At 39.3% G+C, this 22,463-nt stretch overlaps 1 protein-coding gene across 1 annotated transcript in view; it reads right to left on the bottom strand.

The window, feature by feature from the left end:
* Window positions 1–278: 278 nt before the first annotated feature.
* Window positions 279–22,463, bottom strand: part of LOC126470486 (insulin-like growth factor-binding protein-related protein 1) — a 200,822-nt gene continuing 178,637 nt past the window's right edge. Inside the window, exons 4-5 of the mRNA XM_050098398.1 lie at window positions 22,176–22,319; window positions 279–455 (exon numbers count right to left, since the gene is read on the bottom strand). Coding sequence (XP_049954355.1) covers window positions 283–455; window positions 22,176–22,319 — 317 coding nt within the window. The 3' untranslated portion in view covers window positions 279–282. The remainder of the gene's footprint in view (window positions 456–22,175; window positions 22,320–22,463) is intronic.

Genomic DNA, 22,463 nt, shown 5'->3' with positions numbered 1-22,463 from the left:
CAACATGATCAGTCCCTCAAATATCACATCTGGTACTTGAATTCATGGTAGTACCAAAACATTAGCTGTCTTCAACTATAAGCTCAAACCATCCTATCATTTCACAGGTATATTACGTGTGGCATTATTATACCTTAACATCTTCACAATGTGTATAGTACCGAGTTTAATACACTATTTTATTTTATGAAGTGACCAATGCAGCTAAGACATCTGTGTTACTAAGCGTTTCAGACTTCTAATGAGCTCAAAACTACTTCCACAACTTATATATATACTCACCTATCCATGAATTGTAACTTTTGCTGAAGCACTGGCCATTCCTTCAGAATTGACTGCAATGCAGGTGTATGTCCCAGCATCTGATTTACGTAGATCAACAATTTGTACCCAAGATGTTTCCATGTAAGATTCTGGACCACCACGTACTTGTACTGCTACATACAGGTCATCACCTATAATGTAAGGATTTTTGTAAAAAAGGAATATCCAAAAATTAAATTATAACAAAAGGAAACTAGAAAAGAAATATCAGACTAAGGTGACAGCAACCTGATAGTCATATACAAAAGGTGGTCTATCTTCAGTTCTTGTAATACAGAGTTCCTTTGATAAAAAAAGGATTGGAGATAATGAAATTTTAGGACTATGCACAGAAGTCACTGAGTACTACAGGTCAAAGAATAAATAAAGTAAGAGTATGAGACATTAATTAATCAGGAGATTTCAGAAAACAATCAAGTTACAAAATATCGAAAAGTTAAAAGTGATGATAACTAAATCAGAGATAACAGAAGAGACTTCAGTATTCAAATAACAGTTCATTCAAACATGGACACAGATGAAGAAAAGAACAACAGTCATATAATAAAATAACAAAAGGAAACAATAGGAAAGAAAATACAGCAATAAATATTATAAGTCATTAATTGTGTTACACTGATCTGACTGTGAAGGAGACCTTTCTAGGATGTAGAAAAAGTCAGAGAATCCATAAACAATGCGAAGCTGATTTTATAATCAGCATTACTAATTAACTATTTTTAAATTGTTATGAAATATTTAGTCTTACTCAAACTAAATTTAAATAGGAAAAAGAAAGCTTAAGTTGTACTAGTACTGACTGACTGGAAGAGGGAGTTTTCTTAAATTTTATAAGCTGGTTAATTAATTCATTTATCAGAAAACTGATTTATAGGAAGTGAGGTAAAGAAACACTAAAATACAGTTCAGAAGCAGACTGAAGATTAAGGTTCAACACAGTGGCATGCTGTTCTCTTGATCACCAAATTGAAGGGTGAGGGGGAGGGATGGGGGCAGGGAGATTTCCAGAGGTGAGGGATGGAGTGAGGTGGTGCAGCAGTTAGCATTCTGATCCAGTATTTGGGAGGATGATGGTTCAAGTCCATGTTCAGCCATTCAGGTTTAGGTTTTCTCTAATTTTCCGAAATCTCTCAGGGCAGGTGCTGGAATGGTCCCTTTGAAAGCACATGGCTGATTTCCTTCCCCATTCTGGAAACATTCTTAACTTGTGCTCATTCTCTAATGACCTTGATATTGACAGGACATTAAACCCTAATCTTCCTTCCTTCCAGGGGACAGTCTGTAAAAGTTATGCTGAGCTCCTCTCAGTAGGGTTTGTGAGGAGAGAGGAAGAAGCATAGTGATTTCTACAGGAAGGGCACTGCTGGGGGTGGGGGGAAGAGACAATCACTCCCCTACAATGATTAGAAGAAACCGTAAAAAAAACTGGCTTTCTTAACAAATTATATTTTGGACAGTGAGCCTGCTCTGTGGCCTTTTTTTTTTCAGTAACTATTTCATAAACCAGATTAGTCTCTTTGGCTACTAGGAATGGACAATAAGTCACACGCTCTTCTGTGAGTAAGGCTTTATAAGTTTGAAGCTCTGACAGTTCAGCTGTATTAGTCATGATGCATCTCATGCCCCAATTGTTATCTCCATTATCCCTGCTGCAGCCCCTGCAATGATTTGCAAGTACTTTGCAATGACATTGCAACTTCTCCTTGCTTCAACAGTGCCTGTTAATCCATTGACATGTGGTAATTACATATGAATTCCAGTTAACTTGCTTGCTATTTTGTGTATTAGCCATAATGTTCACAAAAATTATTTTTGAAAGAAAATGTATTATGAGACTGTTGTAACTACCAATTTTGTGTGTCTGTCACTTCCTAGTTCAGCAGCAATAGCGTGCACAGCCTGCCAGCTGTGCTTCCTGTTGGAACTAATTAGTACATAGGCCAGAGTTCCAGGCTCTGCTGGCCACTTGTATATTGTTAATTATAGTGTACCTTGCCCTCCATGTGTGTGTGTACTGTTCGAGCAATAAATTACAGTGTTGTTGGGTTAGAACAGAACCATCAGCACTTTTTAAATGTAAATTATTAGTCAGATTGTTTAGTTATATTTTTAAAGTTAACTTTCTTTTAAGTAAGTTTTTTAATAGCAAAAACAGTTTTATTTCATTTAGTTGAAAACAAATACCAAATAATAAATTCTTTTAGCAAATAACCACATTTCGGGATAGAAGTTAAAAAGCATACACTTTGAGAACTGGCATCTACCATTAAAATGAGGATTGTGTTGCAGAAGGATGGTGAAAGAAATTGCTCATCCCCTTCAAAGCGCCCAGTCTGACATTCACCTTAAGTGATTTAGGAAAATCACAGAAAACCTAGATCTGGATGGCCAAATTAAGTTGTGACCACATTCCTCCCCACTATGAATCCAGTGTCTTACCACTGCACCACTCATTCACTGTGAAGTGGTACAGTACCTCTTTAAAATTCATGCTAATGGAAAAGAAGCAGTAATCTTATGTACAAATACTCAACACTTCTCACACAGATAAATGCATGGTTTGTTATAGATTGTAACAGTACAAGTGTATTCTTTCAGATGTTTTAGTATCAAATTATCCTTTCTTCCTTTCTTCCAAGTTTACTTTATTACAGTCTTCTATAATAATACATCAGCTTCCAGTATGGTAGCAGTGAAAACATTGACAAAAATCATGAAATAATTAATTTGAACATCACACCTGTGTGAGCTTACTCCTTTTACCCATTAATTTATAATAAACATTTCTCTCACACAGAAAACGACACCTTCCTTTTTTTCATGTAACTTATACAGAATATAATTCAGTATTAGCTCCTTCTAGAATTTATAAAAATACATTTAATATACACAAAACAAGTATTGTACTGCTGGAATGGAATATCATACGGGTAGTGGGGTATAACTACGACCTAACGACCTAAACGGACATTTACTGTTAGCAGCACTTGCAGTTTAAAATCATGTTTGATAGACCCCATCAAGGAGGAGAATCTTCATTTATGTGGAGTCAAGATATACATTCACAAAAGACAAAGACATCATTAATACTTAATCTATATACTGTATTAACAACATATTATCACTACACTTCCTAATGCTGCTCACACTAATGCCATCTAAGGAAACCAAGTAAATTAGAAATGAAATTCGTACTTTGGGAACAGCTGCTGGTTTCTGAGTTTTAGAACACAGTTGCTGTTTACCTCCCATTGGTATGTTAATATATACTTAATTACAATGGTATCTTACAAACAAAATATTTTTTGCATGCATAAATACTGAGGCCTATTTATAGTATGTTACTGCTTGTCATTCATCTTTATAAAACAAACATTTCTGATTGTCATGTAGCTAACAGAACCTTTCAGTCCTTGAATCCACATATTCAGATAGTTTGTAAAAAGAATGAGTAATAAGTTATGTTTTTAACTTTCTTTTGTGTTGCTAAGGATTACTAATCTCTTGCTTTATGTTAGATAGGATCTTATTGAATGTCTTACCACTAGACTGCATAACTCCATTGCAAATAGTCTGCTGAAATATGAAATGAGGAGGTTCTCCACAGAATCAGTGAGAAAGGAATAGGTGGGAAGCTAAAAGAAGTGACTGGGAGATAGGATATGTATTAAAACAGTGGGGAGCAATTTCCATGGTACTAGACCAGGGCTGGCCACAGCATGGAAAATTTCATACATGCAGAATGTGCAGACCACAGGCAGGCCATTTGTTGTTCTGTCTTGGCTTCTCTCATTTCTTCCTAGAAGTAATCATTACAACATTTCATTTGGTATTTTCGTGCGACATTTTTCAGCCAACACGACTCTCTTCAGTTCACATCACTGTTTGTTCATCATATGAAAGACATTCACAGGTCCATAGGCTGTTTTCACAGAAAGAGGCAGTCTACAATTTTACTGTCATAAACCTTAAAAATGAATGTGAATGACAGAAGAGAGGGCTGAGAATTCTCAATAACTATAATGCACTTGCATAATTGACATGTACTACAAATTTACTATGAAATGACATTCTAACACTGTGCAGAAAAAATTAAAAGACTTATTTCATAATGAAAGAGCAAAAATTTGCCATTATAAACAGATGGGGTTTATTGTTCTGTACCTCAAGAAGCACTTTGTGCTAAATTTGCAGGCAGGGAGCATGTGTCGAAATTGAACTGAATTTCTGAAGTTACATTCATCATTCTATTGTCTGTTGCAACAGTTTTTGATGGAACAGAATGAAGAGTATGGAGACTTTACATACAACTATAAAGTATGTTGCTTAAGTCAAGGGGCAGGCTGGAATGATTCTTCAATATAAAGCCTGCTATTATTGGATTTGTGAAGGAAAAAAGTGTGCAGGAATGAAAATTAGAACATGTGGAATGGATTGCAGACCTCGCATTTTATATGGACTAGGCTGCACACTGCCCACGGTAAGACACTGTAAGGGGAGAAACAACTTATTTCTGATTGATGTGGATGCATTTACAAAGAAAAATCGCATTGTAAAAGGGACAAATTGTAACAAAAGGCAGAGTCCAGTCCCTTAAGCTCACAGATGTTAAAGAAGATGTGAGATTTCAAGAATTCGTAGTTGACTTGAAAGAATTACAAGGATAACTTAAACATTTTTGAGGATGCTGCCAATCCTATGTCTGTTTTCAAGACCACTTTCAGTTCAAAGTGCCCCTATGCATATGCAAATGTAACTGATTGATCTGCAGTTTAAGTCCCATTTTAAAGACAAATCCTTTTTCATTAATAATGCCTGGCATATCTAACGTGTTTTCTTCAGGGAGAGTTTCCACATCTTCAAATGAGTTTGCATATGTGATAAAATAATTCAGTCAGAATATGTGTGTGGAAGGCTTTTTTTCTATTATGAAACTAAATAAGTCAAGATTATATGGATACCTGAGTGCAAAAACTTGTGAAATAGTCTCTGTCTGTCTGTATTCCAACAGTTTGTACCAAATAAAAATTGTACTATGTCATCAGTGTGACAAAAATAATTAAGTAATACTGATGATTTGTTCCGTTTGTGATCTATGTTGTTAAGAGATATGAAACCAAGTCATATGCAGTACAACTGCATTGCCAAATATAGTATGTCCACAATGTATCCCTCCTCCCACTCATAGAATGTGGCATGTTGGTGGAAGAAACATGCAGTTTCACTTAGGACTATGGCATACAGCCCATTGCTTGGCCTGTGAGCTGAATTCTTAGCCACCCTTGTACTTGATGGAGATATAAAACCTGGGAGACAGAAATTGAAATACATTCAACAAATGACTGTTGAATGTAAGTGTTGCTCTCAGATGTAGAGATTAGCACAGTGGAGGAAATCATGGTGAACCACATTAGATCAGTCATAAGACTGAACAGGATTACCTTTTATTGGACCTTTCCAGGCTTGGGTCACACAAATCATTATTATTTCTTCTAATCCTCATCAGATTTGCATACGATTCCACTCTGTATTTTTAAGAGCATGCTTCACATATACAATTTTTTTTCACAAGACTTCACAGTTCTTACTTCAACTACAGAATAACTTGTCATTGAGTGGTACAGTTTGTGGTAACTCTGGTACCACATAAACATCCACTTCTTTGTTTGATATTAAATACTGGGTTGGCCTACAGGGTGTATGTAATTCTATCAAACATATATTCAATAACCCATGATCTAGTGGTGGCACCCTTGACTAGTAAAAAAAATGCCCTGAGTCCTAACCCAAGCACTGCTTAAATTATGAGTAATGGCATGATAGGATAGTTCTCATCAGCAATTAGAGCCAAGAACTTCTGGTTTATGAAGTCACCCCTATTCTGTCTACAGCCTTCTCAAGTAGGGCAGAGGAGCAGGGCAATCTCTTGCCCTTGGTATGGGAAACTGCCCCTAAAAGGTGGAAGAATCACCAACGATCAATAAAATGAATACTCAGAAGACATTTTAAATCACTGCATTAAAGGCACACAATGTGTATCTACAGGATATGTTGCCGGTAACTGAAAAAGTGTCATGATGATCTCCCCATTGGCAAAAGATTCCAGATAAGCCTCCAATCTGGATCGCTGGGAAGGGCCTGCCAAGAGACATCTCTAAAAAAGACAGTCACACGTTGGACTGACAAACACAGGTACAAGGCAGATAACTGAGAAGAAATTCTGGGAAACAGAAGGAAAACTTCATTTGACCTGCAAAGGAAGGAAGTACAAAAATGTTCAGGGAAAGACAGGAATACAGCAATATAAGCTCCTTAGGAATGCAATAAATAGTAAGAGCAGGACAGCCAAGGTGAAATGGTTGCAGAAAAGACATGGACAAATTGAAAAAGCAAGGACTGGCTCAACACATAGAAAACTCAGAACACCCTTTGGGGAAATTAAGAGCAAAACTGATAATATTAGGAGTGCAGTGACAATTCCTTTGTTAGTCACAGAGGAGAATGGATGGAAAGAGTAAATTGAAGGCTTATATGAGGAGAAGGGCATGTCTGGTGATGTTATAGAAGAAGAAATTGGAGTCTATATGGAAGACATAAGGTTTCCAGAGTCAGAAGTTAAAAGAGCTCTGGAAGACTTGAGATCAAATAAGGCAGAAATGATAGCTAACATCTAACAGAATTTCTAAAATGAATAGGGGAAGTGAGAACTTAACAACTATTCAAGCTGGTGGGTAGAATATACGAGACTGGCAATATATGATTAGACTTTTGGAAAAATGCCATCTACACAATTCCAAAGATAACAAGGACGGATAAGTGTGGGAGTATCACACAATCAGCTTAACAGCTCATGCGTTCAAGTTGCTGACAAGAATAATATAAAGAAGAATGGAAAAGCTAATTGTGGAACTATTAGATGATGATCAGTTCTGACATTGCACTTGATTAACAAGAGGAAGACTAAAGGAAAATCAAGACACATTCATAGGACCTGTCAACTCAGAAAAAGCACTTGACAAGTCAAATGGTGAGATATGTTCGAAATTCTGAGAAAATAGGAGTAAACCATAGAGGAAGATGGTTGATATACATTATGTAACAGAACCAGGGTGCAACTATAAGACAGGAAAACTAAGAATGAAACAGGACACAGATGCAGCCTTTCATCCCTACTGTTCAATCTATACAGTGATGAAGCAATGATAGGAATAAAAGAAAGATTGAAGAGTGGGATTAAAATTCAGGGTGAAGGATATCAATGACAAGATTTGCGGATGATGTCATTGCCATCCTCACTGAAAGTTATGAAGGATTACGGGATCTGTTGGATGGAATGAACAGTGTAATGAGTACAGAATATGGATTGGGACTAAACCAGAAAAGGATAAAAGTAATGAGAAGTAGCAAAAATGGGAACAGTGAAAAACTTAACATTAAAATTGGTGATCATGAAGTAAACTAAGTGAAGGAATTCTGCTACCTTAGAAGCAAAGTAACTTTTGACATACAAAGCAAAGAGGACATAGAAAGCAGGCTAACACAGGCAAAGTGGGTATTATTGGCCAAGAGAAGTCTACTGGTATCATACACAGGACTTTTTTGAGAAAAAAATCCTGAGAATGTATGTTTGAAGCACAGCGCTGTATGGAAGTGAATCACAGATACTGGGAAGGCTGGAATATAAGATAACTGAAGCATATCAGACATGGTGCTATGGAGAAATGTTAAAATTTTGGTGGATTGATAAAATAAGGGATGACAAAGTTCACCACAGACTGAGCTAAGAAAGGAGCATATGGAAAACATTAACAAGATGAAGGAACAGGATGAACATGTGTTCAGACATCATTACTTACACTTGTACCTTTTCATATTTTCTTCTTTAGTGCATTAACTGGTGCATTTTTCATTAAATTTGACATTTTCATCATTTATAAGCTAAATAATTTTATTTTGATCTAATCTGCATTCTGTCAGGCAGGGTACTACCAGTCATCAATTCTGAATTTTGCACAACTTCGTGTCCCTCATGAGTTTCTCGTGATACACAGTATATATTCCAATTTCTTAGTCTCTTTTACACTCACAAACAAATTTCTCTGCTTGATTTGCCTTCTATTCAGATAATTTCTCTCATTTTTTTATACTTATAAAGTAAAATTGCTGACAGATACCTATAGATACATTATTATCCACTCTATGCAAACGTAACGGTATACTCTTTTATGACTGACTTGAGCTGCCATTTTGACTGCATTCTGTTCTATTAACAGCTTCATTTCTTTTGCCCAAACCTTGAATTAATCCATGATAGCCTCTACTGTACTTGGTGATATATTTTCTTTTTCTCCCGATTCTGAAGCATGTGTTCTGGTTATACTTAGCAGTGTCTATTTCTGTTGGTGATATTGTAACTCTATAAAGTATCTGTCTTACACTCATTTAACTCCCATTTATATTTCCAGTGCCCTCAACTTTTAGGTTGCTCTGCACATATCTGCTGCAAAGTCCTGAATGACCAACACCTAAAAGACTGTGCTCTCCAGTGGCAGTAGACCACTACCTACTGTGCCACAAGCATCAGTATGTGTGCAGTTGTTGGAAGTACGTTACATGAAATAGCCAGTATTTCATTAATAGTGCATGTGGTAGTAGTTGTACACTTCAAATAAAAATGTAAAAAAAAGAAGGGGGGGGGGGGGGGGGGGTAGCGTTTCATAATCAAAACGTCTTCAGTCCTGGGTTCGATCCCCGCCACTGCCTAAATTTTGATAAATAATCAGCATTGGCGGCCGAAGACTTCCGGCATAAGAAGTCAGCCTCATTCTGCCAACGGCCTTACCAAAGAGAGCGGAGGAGCGGACAGAGGTTCGGGGCACTCTCTTGTCTATGGGTGGGAAATTGCCCCTAAAGGTGGAAGAATCAGCAATGATCAACGACATGAGGATGCAGAAGGCAATGGAAACCACTGCATTAAAGACACGTAACGTGTATCCACAGGACATGTGGCCTGTAATTGAAGAAGTGTCATGATGATCTCTCCATTGGCAAAAGATTCTGGAATAGTCCCCCATTCGGATCTCCGGGAGGGGACTGCCAGGGGGGAGGTTACCATGAGAAAAAGATTGAATAATCAACGAAAGGATAAAGTTCTATGAGTCGGGGCATGGAATGTCACAAGCTTGAACATGGTAGGGAAACTAGAAAATCTGAAAAGGGAAATGCAAAGGCTCAATCTAGATATAGTAGGGGTCAGTGAAGTGAAGTGGAAGGATGACAAGGATTTCTGGTCAGATGAGTATCGGGTAATATCAACAGTAATATCAACAGCAGCAGAAAATGGTATAACAGGTGTAGGATTCGTTATGAATAGGAAGGTAGGGCAGAAGGTGTGTTACTGTGAACAGTTCAGTGACAGGGTTGCTCTAATCAGAATCGGCAGCAGACCAACACTGACAACAATAGTTCAGGTATACATGCCGACGTCTCAAACTGAAGATGAACAGATAGAGAAAGTGTATGAGGATATTGAAAGGGTAATGCAATATGTAAAGGGGGACGAAAATCTAATAGTCATGGGCGACTGGAATGCAGTTGTAGGGGAAGGAGTAGAAGAAAAGGTTACAGGAGAATATGGGCTTGGGACAAGGAATGAAAGAGGAGAAAGACTAATGGAGTTCTGTAACAAGTTTCAGCTAGTAATAGCGAATACCCTGTTCAAGAATCACAAGAGGAGGAGGTATACTTGGAAAAGGCCGGGAGATATGGGAAGATTTCAATTAGATTACATCATGGTCAGACAGAGATTCCGAAATCAGATACTGGATTGTAAGGCGTACCCAGGAGCAGATATAGACTCAGATCACAATATAGTAGTGATGAAGAGTAGGCTGAAGTTCAAGACATTAGTCAGGAAGAATCAATACACAAAGAAGTGGGATATGGAAGTACTAAGGAATGACGAGATACGTTTGAAGTTCTCTAACGCTATAGATACAGCAATAAGGAATAGCGCAGTAGGCAGTACAGTTGAAGAGGAATGGACATCTCTAAAAAGGGCCATCACAGAAGTTGGGAAGGAAAACATAGGTACAAAGAAGGTAGCTGCGAAGAAACCATGGGTAACAGAAGAAATACTTCAGTTGATTGATGAAAGGAGGAAGTACAAACATGTTCCGGGAAAACCAGGAATACAGAAATACAAGTCACTGAGGAATGAAATAAATAGGAAGTGCAGGGAAGCTAAGACGAAATGGCTGCAGGAAAAATGTGAAGACATCGAAAAAGATATGACTGTCGGAAGGACAGACTCAGCATACAGGAAAGTAAAAACAACCTTTGGTGACATTAAAAGCAATGGAGGTAACACTAAGAGTGCAGCGGGAATTCCACTGTTAAATGCAGAGGATAGAGCAGATAGATGGAAAGAATACATTGAAAGCCACTATGAGGGGGAAGATTTGTCTGATGTGATAGAAGAAGAAACAGGAGTCGATTTAGAAGAGATAGGGGATCCAGTATTAGAATCGGAATTTAAAAGAGCTTTGGAGGACTTACAGTCAAATAAGGCAGAAGGGATAGATAACATTCCATCAGAATTTCTAAAATCATTGGGGGAAGTGGCAACAAAACGACTATTCACGTTGGTGTGTAGAATATATGAGTCTGGTGATATACCATCTGACTTTCGGAAAAGCATCATCCACACAATTTTGAAGACGGCAAGAGCTGACAAGTGCGAGAATTATCGCACAATCAGCTTAACAGCTCATGCATCGAAGCTGCTTACAAGAATAATATACAGAAGAATGGAAAAGAAAATTGAGAATGCGCTAGGTGATGATCGGTTTGGCTTTAGGAAAAGTAAAGGGACGAGAGAGGCAATTCTGACGTTACGGCTAATAATGGAAGCAAGGCTAAAGAAAAATCAAGACACTTTCATAGGATTTGTTGACCTGGAAAAAGCATTTGACAATATAAAATGGTGCAAGCTGTTCAAGATTCTGAAAAAAGTAGGGGTAAGCTATAGGGAGAGACGGGTCATATACAATATGTACAACAACCAAATGGGGATAATAAGAGTGGACGATCAAGAATGAAGTGCTCATATTAAGAAGGGTGTAAGACAAGGCTGTAGCCTTTCGCCCCTACTCTTCAATCTGTACGTCGAGGAAGCAATGATGAAAATAAAAGAAAGGTTCAGGAGTGGAATTAAAATACAAGGTGAAAGGATATCAATGATACAATTCGCTGATGACATTGCTATCCTGAGTGAAAGTGAAGAAGAATTAAATGATCTGCTGAACGGAGTGAACAGACTAATGAGTACACAGTATGGTCTGAGAGTAAATCAGAGAAAGACGAAGGTAATGAGAAGTGGTAGAAATGAGAACAGTGAGAAACTTAACATCAGGATTGATGGTCACGAAGTCGATGAAGTTAAGGAATTCTGCTACCTAGGCAGTAAAATAACCAATGACGGACGGAGCAAGGAGGACATCAAAAGCAGACTCGCTATGGCAAATAAGGCATTTCTAGCCAAGAGAAGTCTACTAATATCAAATACTGGCCTTAATTTGAGGAAGAAATTTCTGAGGATGTACGTCTGGAGTACAGCATTGTACAGTAGTGAAACATGGACTGTGGGAAAACCGGAACAGAAGAGAATCGAAGCATTTGAGATGTGGTGCTATAGACGAATGTTGAAAATTAGGTGGACTGATAAGGTAAGGAATGAGGAGGTTCTACGCAGAATCGGAGAGGAAAGGAATATGTGGAAAACACTGATAAGGAGAAGGGACAGGCTGATAGGACATCTGCTAAGACATAGGGGAATGACTTCCATGGTACTAGAGGGAGCTGTAGAGGACAAAAACTGTAGAGGAAGACAGAGATTGGAATATGTCAAGCAAATAATTGAAGACGTAGGTTGCAAGTGCTACTCTGAGATGAAGAGGTTAGCACAGGAAAGGGATTCGTGGCGGGCCACATCAAACCAGTCAGTAGACTGATGACAAAAAAAAGAAAGTACTGACAAAATGATGTATTGTGGAACATTTACAACAATAAGAACAGATGTAACATCTACAGCAACAATTACAGTACCAGCAGCAACTGATACAACAGCAGTAGCAGCTACTGTCTGATCAGCAGTGGCAGCACGTGGAAAAGATGGCTGTGCTGCAACAGCAATACCAGCAGCAGCTACAAACATGGCTGGAAGCAGAGGGCTATCTGCAGTGGAACAACAGATGTTGCCACATTCACACAAACCTGAAAGTGAATGACCAGGCACTAGACTGCCAACCACAGCAGGTGCATCTTCCCATTACCAGATTGGGATATGTGTTTTTACCACCATCATTTTTACAACAGAGTAAGTAGGTGTTCCTGGACAGGAAACACAAATTGAAGCTTCCCACATCTGGCAGGCAGGCAATTGCTATGGAACAATTACTACATACAAATTATGACATAGTAGCTGTAAATACAAGCTTTGGTTTCTGAAGTATTGGTTTCTGAAGGCCATTCAATTGGTGATTTATCATTGCAGACGGACCCACACCATCATTGAGCAGAATTAGCTGTCCTCCTATGACCTTATCCTACATGAGAGGAATACTTCCATTTTGAACCAGGTCAAATATGACTGAAGGCCGTATGCAAGCCTACACAGCACATTGAACCATTGGTATGCTTCCTCACTGTAAGCTGCCACCACTGGCGTCCCTACTAAACCAGTTCTCATTGATCGTGTAACCTGCCAGAATGCTGTCATCACCTCACCAGTTAACAGTTCATCACATCAGGATCATTCCAGGATCCTCATGTTTTCCTGCAGCCCAGCCATTTACTGCCCCATAAACTTTGCCTTGTAAAACATAATTCCATGTAGTGATCCAAGCAGGCACAGTATAACCCTCATAAAGAAACTGGGATCCCCTCCCCCCCTCTTCATCTGGTACCAAAGAAACTAGACAGTTTGCACCCCTTTAGTGATTGTAGAGGACTCTTAGCTTGGACAGTTGCCAACCGGCATGTCACATTAGATATTTTGCTTGTCACTTGGTGTGACACACTGTTCTCTCAAAGTGTGACAATAGAGTACCTCCAGAAAACTGAAATAACTATGCCCTTTGGACTGTTTGAATTCCCATACTCACTGTATAATGTATAGAATGTGGCAAAAACTTTTCAATACTTTATCAATGAAGTTTTGTGGGAACTGGACTCCTTCTTTGGTATATTGGTGAGATGTTGCTGGCATCATTGTCATCAGAAGAATGCAAAAGACATCTGTGCATACTTTTCTAAAGGTTTGATGACTACATAATCCACCTACATCTAGCTAAATTTGTCATCAGTGTTAACTAAATGAAATTTCTGGGTTTCATGTTTCTGTGACTGGTACACATCCAGCAGCTGAACTGAACACATTACCTCTCCTACAACATACCAATCCTGAAAATAGTATGCAATGAGGCATCAGTACCTGGGGTGGTTAAGCTCTTACCACAGTTTGTTAACTCAAGCTGCTGAATCCCATGTGCCACTCCATTCTGTCCTCACAGGTTCCAAAGTGCATGGTTGCACATCTATCATAGGACTGACAAACTACAGGCAGCATCTGGAGCACTCCAGACAAGCCTCATGCTAACCATCCTCCTTGTATACCTATTTGCCAACACCCCATTACATACTATCTGGACTCAGTCATCTGGGAACCTGTGTTATGTGAGCCATTACTGTGACCCCTCCAACTATCATTCTCTGAGAAATATTGCGGCTAGCACTGGAATCAGCAAGCAATTTCTTTGACCAATGGCTAAGCAAGGCATGTGCATCAAGCTGGTGGACAATGAGGAATGAGCCAACAAGAAAGCAAGACAGTGGAGTGGGAACAGGGACAGTTATTGTTTGCTGGTCATTGGTCATACAGCATTGGATCCTCTCTCTCTCTCTCTCTCTCTCTCTCTCTCTCTCTCTTTCTTTCTCTGGGCTGTGTACCAAGCACGGCATGCTACTGCAGGCAACATTGGTGAATTCCGATAAGGTTCCATGTAATTTGTCTAGAATAACTCCAGCACTTGCCACATACCATACCATAACCACTACAATCTCACTGTGGAGGCACTACTAATGCTGCATTTGTGTGATCCAATATACAGGACTGCCATACATGGTCTCAGATCTGCATGTCCTGCCAGATGTGCAAAGTAGCACAGCACATACAAGTTCCACTTAGAAGTTTTGACATCCCAGAAGCACAATTCTCGCTCCAGGTCACACAAATCTACCGGTACCACCCCACGATGATTGACGTTTATATCAGATGATGAGATATTCTCACTAAAAAAACAAACTTCTGAGAAAGTGTGTGTTCACTTTGAAGTTGGATTTCATGTTTTGGCAGCCCGAGCAAGTGACTTTCAACCAGCGTCAGCAGTGGAGGCAGAAATATTTTGCACAGTGGCCTGACACTATGGAATACACATGAAAAAACTTCATGATTTCATGCAGTTGTAAATGTCACTGGGGAATGCTTAAAATATTCCTTGAATGCCTCTGTAATAGGCCACATGACAAATTTGTGTATATGCCTTCCCAGTAGTGCTGCTGGAACTGCACAGTGCATTAAAAGTAGGTGTGAAGGCCTCCCCAGCAGAGCTGGTGTATGGCAAACCTTTCTGTCTACCAGAAAAGTTTTTTCAAACCGAATCTCACCCCCTTGTCTTCTACTCAAAATTACACAGCAAAACTCTAGAGGCAAACTGGAGCTATTCAACTAGTGGAAGTACATGGCACATAAAGTAGACCAGTTTGGTTTCCAGAGTCTTGGCAATGATGAAGGACATCTTCCTCCAATGCAACCCACTGTGCAGATCATTGGAATTTCCCTTCAAAAACTCATACACAATTATGGGACAAAATGATAGGACACTCACTCTCTGCAGATACAGTAGTGTATCAACCACAGCAAGCCAGCCTACCAAAGTGCAGAAGTTGCCATGGAAACACAATGCATCAACTGGACACAGAACACCCACCACACCACAGCCACCTGCATTGCAGTATCGTTCAGAGCAATGCCACTCACCTGGAAATTGACTTACTGCTGCCCACCCAGATGAGCTGACGCACCAGCATCCAGCCCCAGTGGAAACTCATTATGAATAAAAGTTTTGATCCAGCATATATTCCCTAGCTCACACCAGTTAAATTTATTATTATTATTATTATTATTATTTGTGTGTGTGTGTGTGTGTGTGTGTGTGTGTGTGTGTGTGTGTGTGTGTGTGTGTGTGTGATATGTAGTGACCTCAGCTTGCAGGTAACTCCAGGTAGGACACTCTGTTGGCAGTGTCATGAATAAATGTCATGAATAATCGACACTGGAAATACCACATGCTCTCGTTGTGGTAGCTCATCTATGTCTACATCATATTTTGCAAGCCACCTAACAGTGTGTGGCAGAAGGTACTTTTGTACCACTAATTGATCCCCCCTTCCTTGTTCCACTCGTGAATGGTACATGGGAAGAATGATTGTCTGTAAGCCTCCACATTAGCTCCAATTTCTAGTCGTGGTCATTCCACAGGATGTATGTGGGAGGAAGTAATATGTTGTCTCATTCTTCCTGGAAAGTGTTCTCTTGAAATTTTTATAGTAAACCTTTATGGAGCACAACATGTCTGTCACAAAATCTGTCTCTGGAGCTTGTTATGCATCTCAGTAATGCTCTCATGCTGACCACACAGTCGCGCCTCTTTTCATTGGGTCTTCCCGAGCTCTTTCATCAGTCCTACCTGGTGAGGTTCCCATATTGATTAACAGTATTCAATAATCAGTTGAACAAATGCCTTACAAGCCACTCCCTTCATGGATGAGTTTCTTTAAGATTCTTTCTATGAATCTCAGTCTGGTGTCTGATTTTCCTGCTATTTGTTTTATGTGGTTGTTCCACTTAAGTTCACTCTGGATAGTTACTCCTAGATATTATACAGTGATACTGTTTCCAGCATTTTCTCATAAATAGTCTAGTTACACAGCACTGGATTTCTTTTCATATGTATGCATTATATGTTGCATTTACATACATCAGAGCCTGCACCATTCATCAATCATCTGCAGGTTATTCTATGATTCAGTGCTGTGTTCTGGTATTGTTAATTTTCTACAGACAATAGTCTTAAAGAGCTTTTAATACTTTCTACTAGATCATTTACATACATTCTAAAGAGTATCTAATCTAATCTGTAATCTATTCTAAAGAGTAATGGCCTATCACACTTCTTTGGGGTAATCTGTAAATTACCTTTATGTCCACCAATTTTTTTCTGTTAAGACCAACATGTTGAGTTTTATCTGAAAGTAGGTCTTGAATTCAGTCACAAATCTCATCTGGCATTTGATAAGCTTCTATTTTTTTCAGTAATTATTAGTGCGGTATGGTGTCAAATGCACCACTGTCTACAGTGCTATGGATATCATGGAGGAACAGAGAAAACTGTGTTTGGCAAGATCTCTGTTTGCAGAACCTATGTTGATTTTTATATAGGAGACTTTTGTTCTCTGAAAACATCATAATTCTTGAGCATAAAATATGTTCTATAACTCTACAATAGATGTCAGTGATATAGGCCTGTAATTATCTGCATCTATCTTATGACCCTTCTTGAATATTGAATGACCTGCACTTTTTTCCAATCACTAGGTACCCTTCATTGCTTGAGTGATCTCTGATAATCTTCTGTTAGACAGGGGGCAAGTTCTTTTGCATAATCTTTGTAGAATCTTATAGGTATCTCATCTGCTCCTGATACCATTCCATTAGTAAGTAATTTTAGTTGCTTTTCTGTGCAACTATCAGTTATCAATATCTTCCATTTTGACATTGGTACAGTGATTAGAAGGAGGGACTGTGCTACAATATTCTGTGGTGAAACAATTTCGGAATGCTGATTTCAGTACTTTGGCCTTCTATCTATTATCTTCCATTTTGGTGCCAGTATGGTCCCTAAGTAAACAAATAGAGGATTTTGAACCACTTAGTGATTTTACATAAGACCAAAACCTCTTAAGGTCTTTATACAGATTGGTTGAAAAAAATTTACTTTCAAAGTCATTGAACACTTCTCCCATTGCTCTCCTTACACTTGTTTTCATGTCATTCAGCTTTTGTTTGTCAGCTATGTTTTGACTTTTCTGGAATATGTGATGAAGTTCTTTTTGTTTATGTAACTGTTTTCTAACATGGCTATTAAATCACAGTGGGTCTTTCTCATCCCTTAATACCTTCCTCTGAACTTACATTTCTAATGTGTATTGAACAGTGTTTTCAAAATGTTTCCAGTTGTGCTCCACATCTTTGTCCTCAGCATTGAATATTTGACTTTGACTATTCAGGTACTCTGCAATTAGTATTCTGTCACTATTGCTAAGCAAAAATGTCTTCCTACTTTTCTTAACACCCCTTGTAACACCCATGGTCATAGCTGCTATCACAGCCTTATGATCATTCATACATTCCTCTATGTTAAATGATCCGATAAGCTCAGATCTGTTAGTTGTTAGGAAGAATAAGATGTTACCTTCACAAGTTGGTTCTCTAACCATCTGCTCAAAATAAATCAAACAATAGAAAATCCAGGATGGAATAGTGCCAATATTATTATCAAAGGATAGATTGGTACTCACCATATAGGAAAGATGTTGAGTTGCAGACAGACACAAAAAAAGATTCCATTCCAGAAATCGAACAGAATCTCCAGTCTCCCCTCACATCCTTAGGCCCATCCCAGAACCTATCCCTGGAGTCTCTCTCTCTCTCTTCTCACCGAGCGAGGTGGCGCAGTGGTTAGCACACTGGACTCGCATTCGGGAGGACGACGGTTCAATCCTACGTCCGGCCATCCTGATTTAGGTTTTCCATGATTTTCCTAAATCGATCCAAGCAAATGCTGGGATGGTACCTTTGAAAGGGCACGGCCGACTTCCTTCCCCATCCTTCCCTCATCCGATGAGACCGATGACCTCGCTGTTTGGTCTCTTCCCTCCAAACAAACAACAAACAATCTCTCTTCTCACCCCCTACCACTCCATGCACTTCTACCTTCTAAATGCTTCCTAAAGTCTATAAATCCAGCTGATGAGAATTCTTCCGGGTTATATGGCTATGGTCCATGGAACTCTTCAATCCCTAACACTTCATCCAAGGCTACGCTGGACATCTTCGCAGGTGCTCCTAGTTGTGCTGAGTCTTGCACAACCAGGAGCACCTCCGAAGATGTCCAACATAGTTTTGGACAAAACATTAGGGATTGAAGAGTTCCATGGAACATGAGCATACAACCCAGAAGAATTCTCAGCAGCTGAAACATCTGGTCATGAAAGCCTTCATTGTATCTATAAACCCAACCATACAGGACACTGTGCCCCTACTGAGAGGATCTCTGCTGTCACAGACCAACACCATCAGACTGTAATCCACAACCTACCCTCCTATACAAAATATACCAACCATTTCCTCCACTGACTCTCCACAGTTCCTGTTCCTTTACCACATGGTGCCTTGCTCATCCCTAATGCTGCTATTGAACACTATCCTCCCAAGCACCCAACTGATTTCAAACCAACAACTTCCTTCCTGGTCACTATGACCATCTATATCCTCACCCACAATTACTTCTCCTTTCAAGACATCACCTACAAACAAATCCATGGTATGACAACAGGCACCTGCATAACTACATCCAGTGCCAACCTACTCATGGGCCATCTAGAGGAATGCCAGAATCCCAAACCTCTCACCTGGCTGAGATTCACTGATGACATCTTTGTCATCTGGATCAAGGGCGAGGACATCTTATCCACATTCCTACAGAGCCCTAACACCTTCTCCCCCCTTCACTTACCTGATTGTCCTCAGCCCACCAAGTCACCTTCCTTGATGTTGAGCTCCACCTCACAGATGGCTACATCAGTACCTCTGTCCATACTGAACTTACCAACCACCCCCAATACCTTCACTTTGACAGCTGCCAGCCACACCAAAAAGTTCCTTCCACACAGCCTAGCTACCCGTGGTCTTTGGACCTGTAGTGATGAGCATCCCCTCTCAAAATACACCAAGAGTCTCACTGAGGCCTTCACATATTGAAATTACCCTTCCAACCTTGTATGGAAACAGATTTTCCATGCCTTATCTCTCCAGTCATCCATTACCTACTGAAGTGTCACCATGCAGCCACAAAGGAAAATTCATTTCATGAATAAGTACCAACAAGGACATAAGTAATTGAATCACATTCTCTGCTAGGGTTTCAACTATCTCTCATCATACCCTGAAATGAGGAATGTTACATACTATCCTCCCCACCCTGCTCTTACCCCATGGTAGTATTCTGCCACCCACCGAACCTACACAATATCCTCATCCATCCCTACTCCACCTCTGCTCCCAACTGTAATGTAACGGACTACTGAAACTACCGATACCACCGGTTGGCGAGGTGTGCGGTGCTATCAATCAACTTGAAGGAGCCAGTGAACTTTAACTACATAAACTGAAATATTATTATTGTGTTACAAAACTGTTAATATGAGGACAAACATGAGGTATATTGCCACAGAGCTATATTATTAACACTTTTCATTTTTCATACTATGTTCTTCATATATGTATATGTGCGATGTGTAAAATATCGATATACAACCAAGGTTGGCAGTACTGCACAGTTTGTAAGCTCTGTGAACAGAAGCCGGTGGTTGGCGGGTGTAGAGACAATGGGCAGTTGGTGTTGAGATGTCTTGTAATAAGCTTGATTTGAGAAGGTCAAGGATAGAGAGAACGAAATGATGTATTGGAAAAGCTGTTACATTGAAAATTATTGAATATCATCACGATCAGCATTTATAAAATAAAAGCTGGAAGTTTAAATATGAGTCAGTTCTTACACAGCAGAATACACACCCTGGACCTCAAATTGATTTAACAAACAGTGGATGGCGAGATTCATCACTGGACCACGAGCGTGCAACAACGACCAATAAAGGTAAGAAAGTTATATTACTCTAAATTTAAATTGTGATGATACCTTATTTTCTCCATGTCTTCAACCCTGTATGTACTCTGTTGTTAAAGTGAACAGCGTGACAGGGACTTGTGGTTGTCTAGGCACACCAGGGAGACCACACAGGTTTAAAATGATAATTTGTAGCTTAATATACTACTACTGATAATAATTAATATTTGTCTCGCAGAGAAAGAGGTGCATTACACAACCCATTGCCTCACGGCTCAAATTCCTGTAATAGACTTAGATGCAAGACCTGTCACATACATCCTCCCACCACCACTTACTCCATTCTGGTCACAACCATCATCTATACCATTAAATGCAGGGCCACCTGTGAAAGTAGTCATGTGTTCTACAAGCTATGCTGTAACCACTGTGTTGCGTTATGTGGGTGTGACAGCCAACAAACTGTCTGTCTGCATGAATGTCCATTGACTAACTGTGTCTAAGGAAAAGCTGGACCAACCAGTTGCTGAGCTCACTGCCCAACACAATATTCTTCACTTCAATGGCTGCTTCACAGTCTGCACCATCTGGATCCTTCCTACCAACACCAGCTTTTCTGAATTGCACAGGTAGGAACTCTCCCTGCTACCTTGCAGAGTAGCCAAGTGGACCTTAGAATAAAATGATAGGGCTGTTCAAATTATCATCAAATCCCTGTCATACTTCACTCTTGGGATGTAAACTGAGACATAAGTTGGAAACAGTGTGGATCAAGACTCATCCAACCAAATGACTTCCTTCCATTGCTCCATAGTCCAAGTTTTATGGCTTCAGCAGCTTGTTTTCCTGTTATCATAATTTACATAATTGAAAACTGGTTTTGTAACTCATGCTCACCCTGCAATTTCCTGCCTATGGAACTCACATCATGTTGTTTTGGTGCTAAAAGAGTTCATGAGTGTGGCAATCAGTTCTGCAATGACTTTTGCAGCTGTTGGCCCCTTATTTTTTGTCACAGTCCTCTTCAGTGAACATAGGTCATGATCATTCAGCACCCACTTTCACTCATGCTCTGACTTAGTGAATGACATTTTTCTGTGTTTCCTGTATGTGCAGTATAAACCTTAGATACAATGCCTCTTCCAACATCAAACACTTTGGCTACTTATGTTATAGAAGCAACCACCATACAAGCACCAACAATTTGCCCACAACGGAATTTACTTAGCTCCAGCATAATGCACTCGTAACTGTGCAGAATACTGTTCTGACCATGACTAACACTTACAACATATTGAGGATGTTGCATAGGTGCCATTAGCAGTCAAATACAATAGCCTGTAGGGTTGTCTAGCATTTGTATTTATGGTTAAGCAGGCATCCCTTGCAGTGGCTCTGTATTTTTGTCCAACCCCTGTGTGTGTGTATACAAATATGTTAGGAGGAAAGCAAATACTTTGAAAAAAAGCTATTGTTTTTCCTTAAAGTGTTGTATTTAGCTGTTCTTACATTTTATCTTTGAGAATAAAATGCATCAGTGACAGTTATAACATTTTTTTAAAAAAATCAGCTGAAGAGCACCAAACGAATATACCTGAGTACAGAGTGAGGGCACTGAGTAATCATTTTCAATCTTTTCCTGCCCTTGTTTCTTATGTAAAGTACTTTTAATTAAATTAAGTTTATGTGACATAGGAATATCTTAATACACATTTAGATGACACACTGGAACTGTTCCATAACATCATCATCTGATAATGAGTAACTGTTAACTACAAGCCGTAGCAGTCATAATTTTATGTACATTAAAATGAAGAAACTACTTACTTGGCAGTAGCCTGACCGAGCCATTTTCAGCCTTGAATTCCCAGTGGATAGATGGTACCGGATAACCTTTAGCTTCACAGTCAAGTGATAAGCCAGAGTTTAATGGCACTACTACATCTTCAGGTCCTGAAGTGATCCATGGAGCTGAAATTGAGACAAAAGAAAAAAATGTTGTAATTTGTATCTACTTTGAGAATATAAAAATCAGTAAGTCACTTTTAATTGTATAAATTAACTAAACTCCAAGCACTTTTAGCAGTAGTTGCGATAGGGTCGTCCACTTACAAG

The sequence above is a fragment of the Schistocerca serialis genome, chromosome 1 (assembly GCF_023864345.2).
Source record: "Schistocerca serialis cubense isolate TAMUIC-IGC-003099 chromosome 1, iqSchSeri2.2, whole genome shotgun sequence".
Classification (NCBI taxonomy): domain Eukaryota; kingdom Metazoa; phylum Arthropoda; class Insecta; order Orthoptera; family Acrididae; genus Schistocerca; species Schistocerca serialis.
This window is presented reverse-complemented; position numbering and strand designations above follow the sequence as displayed.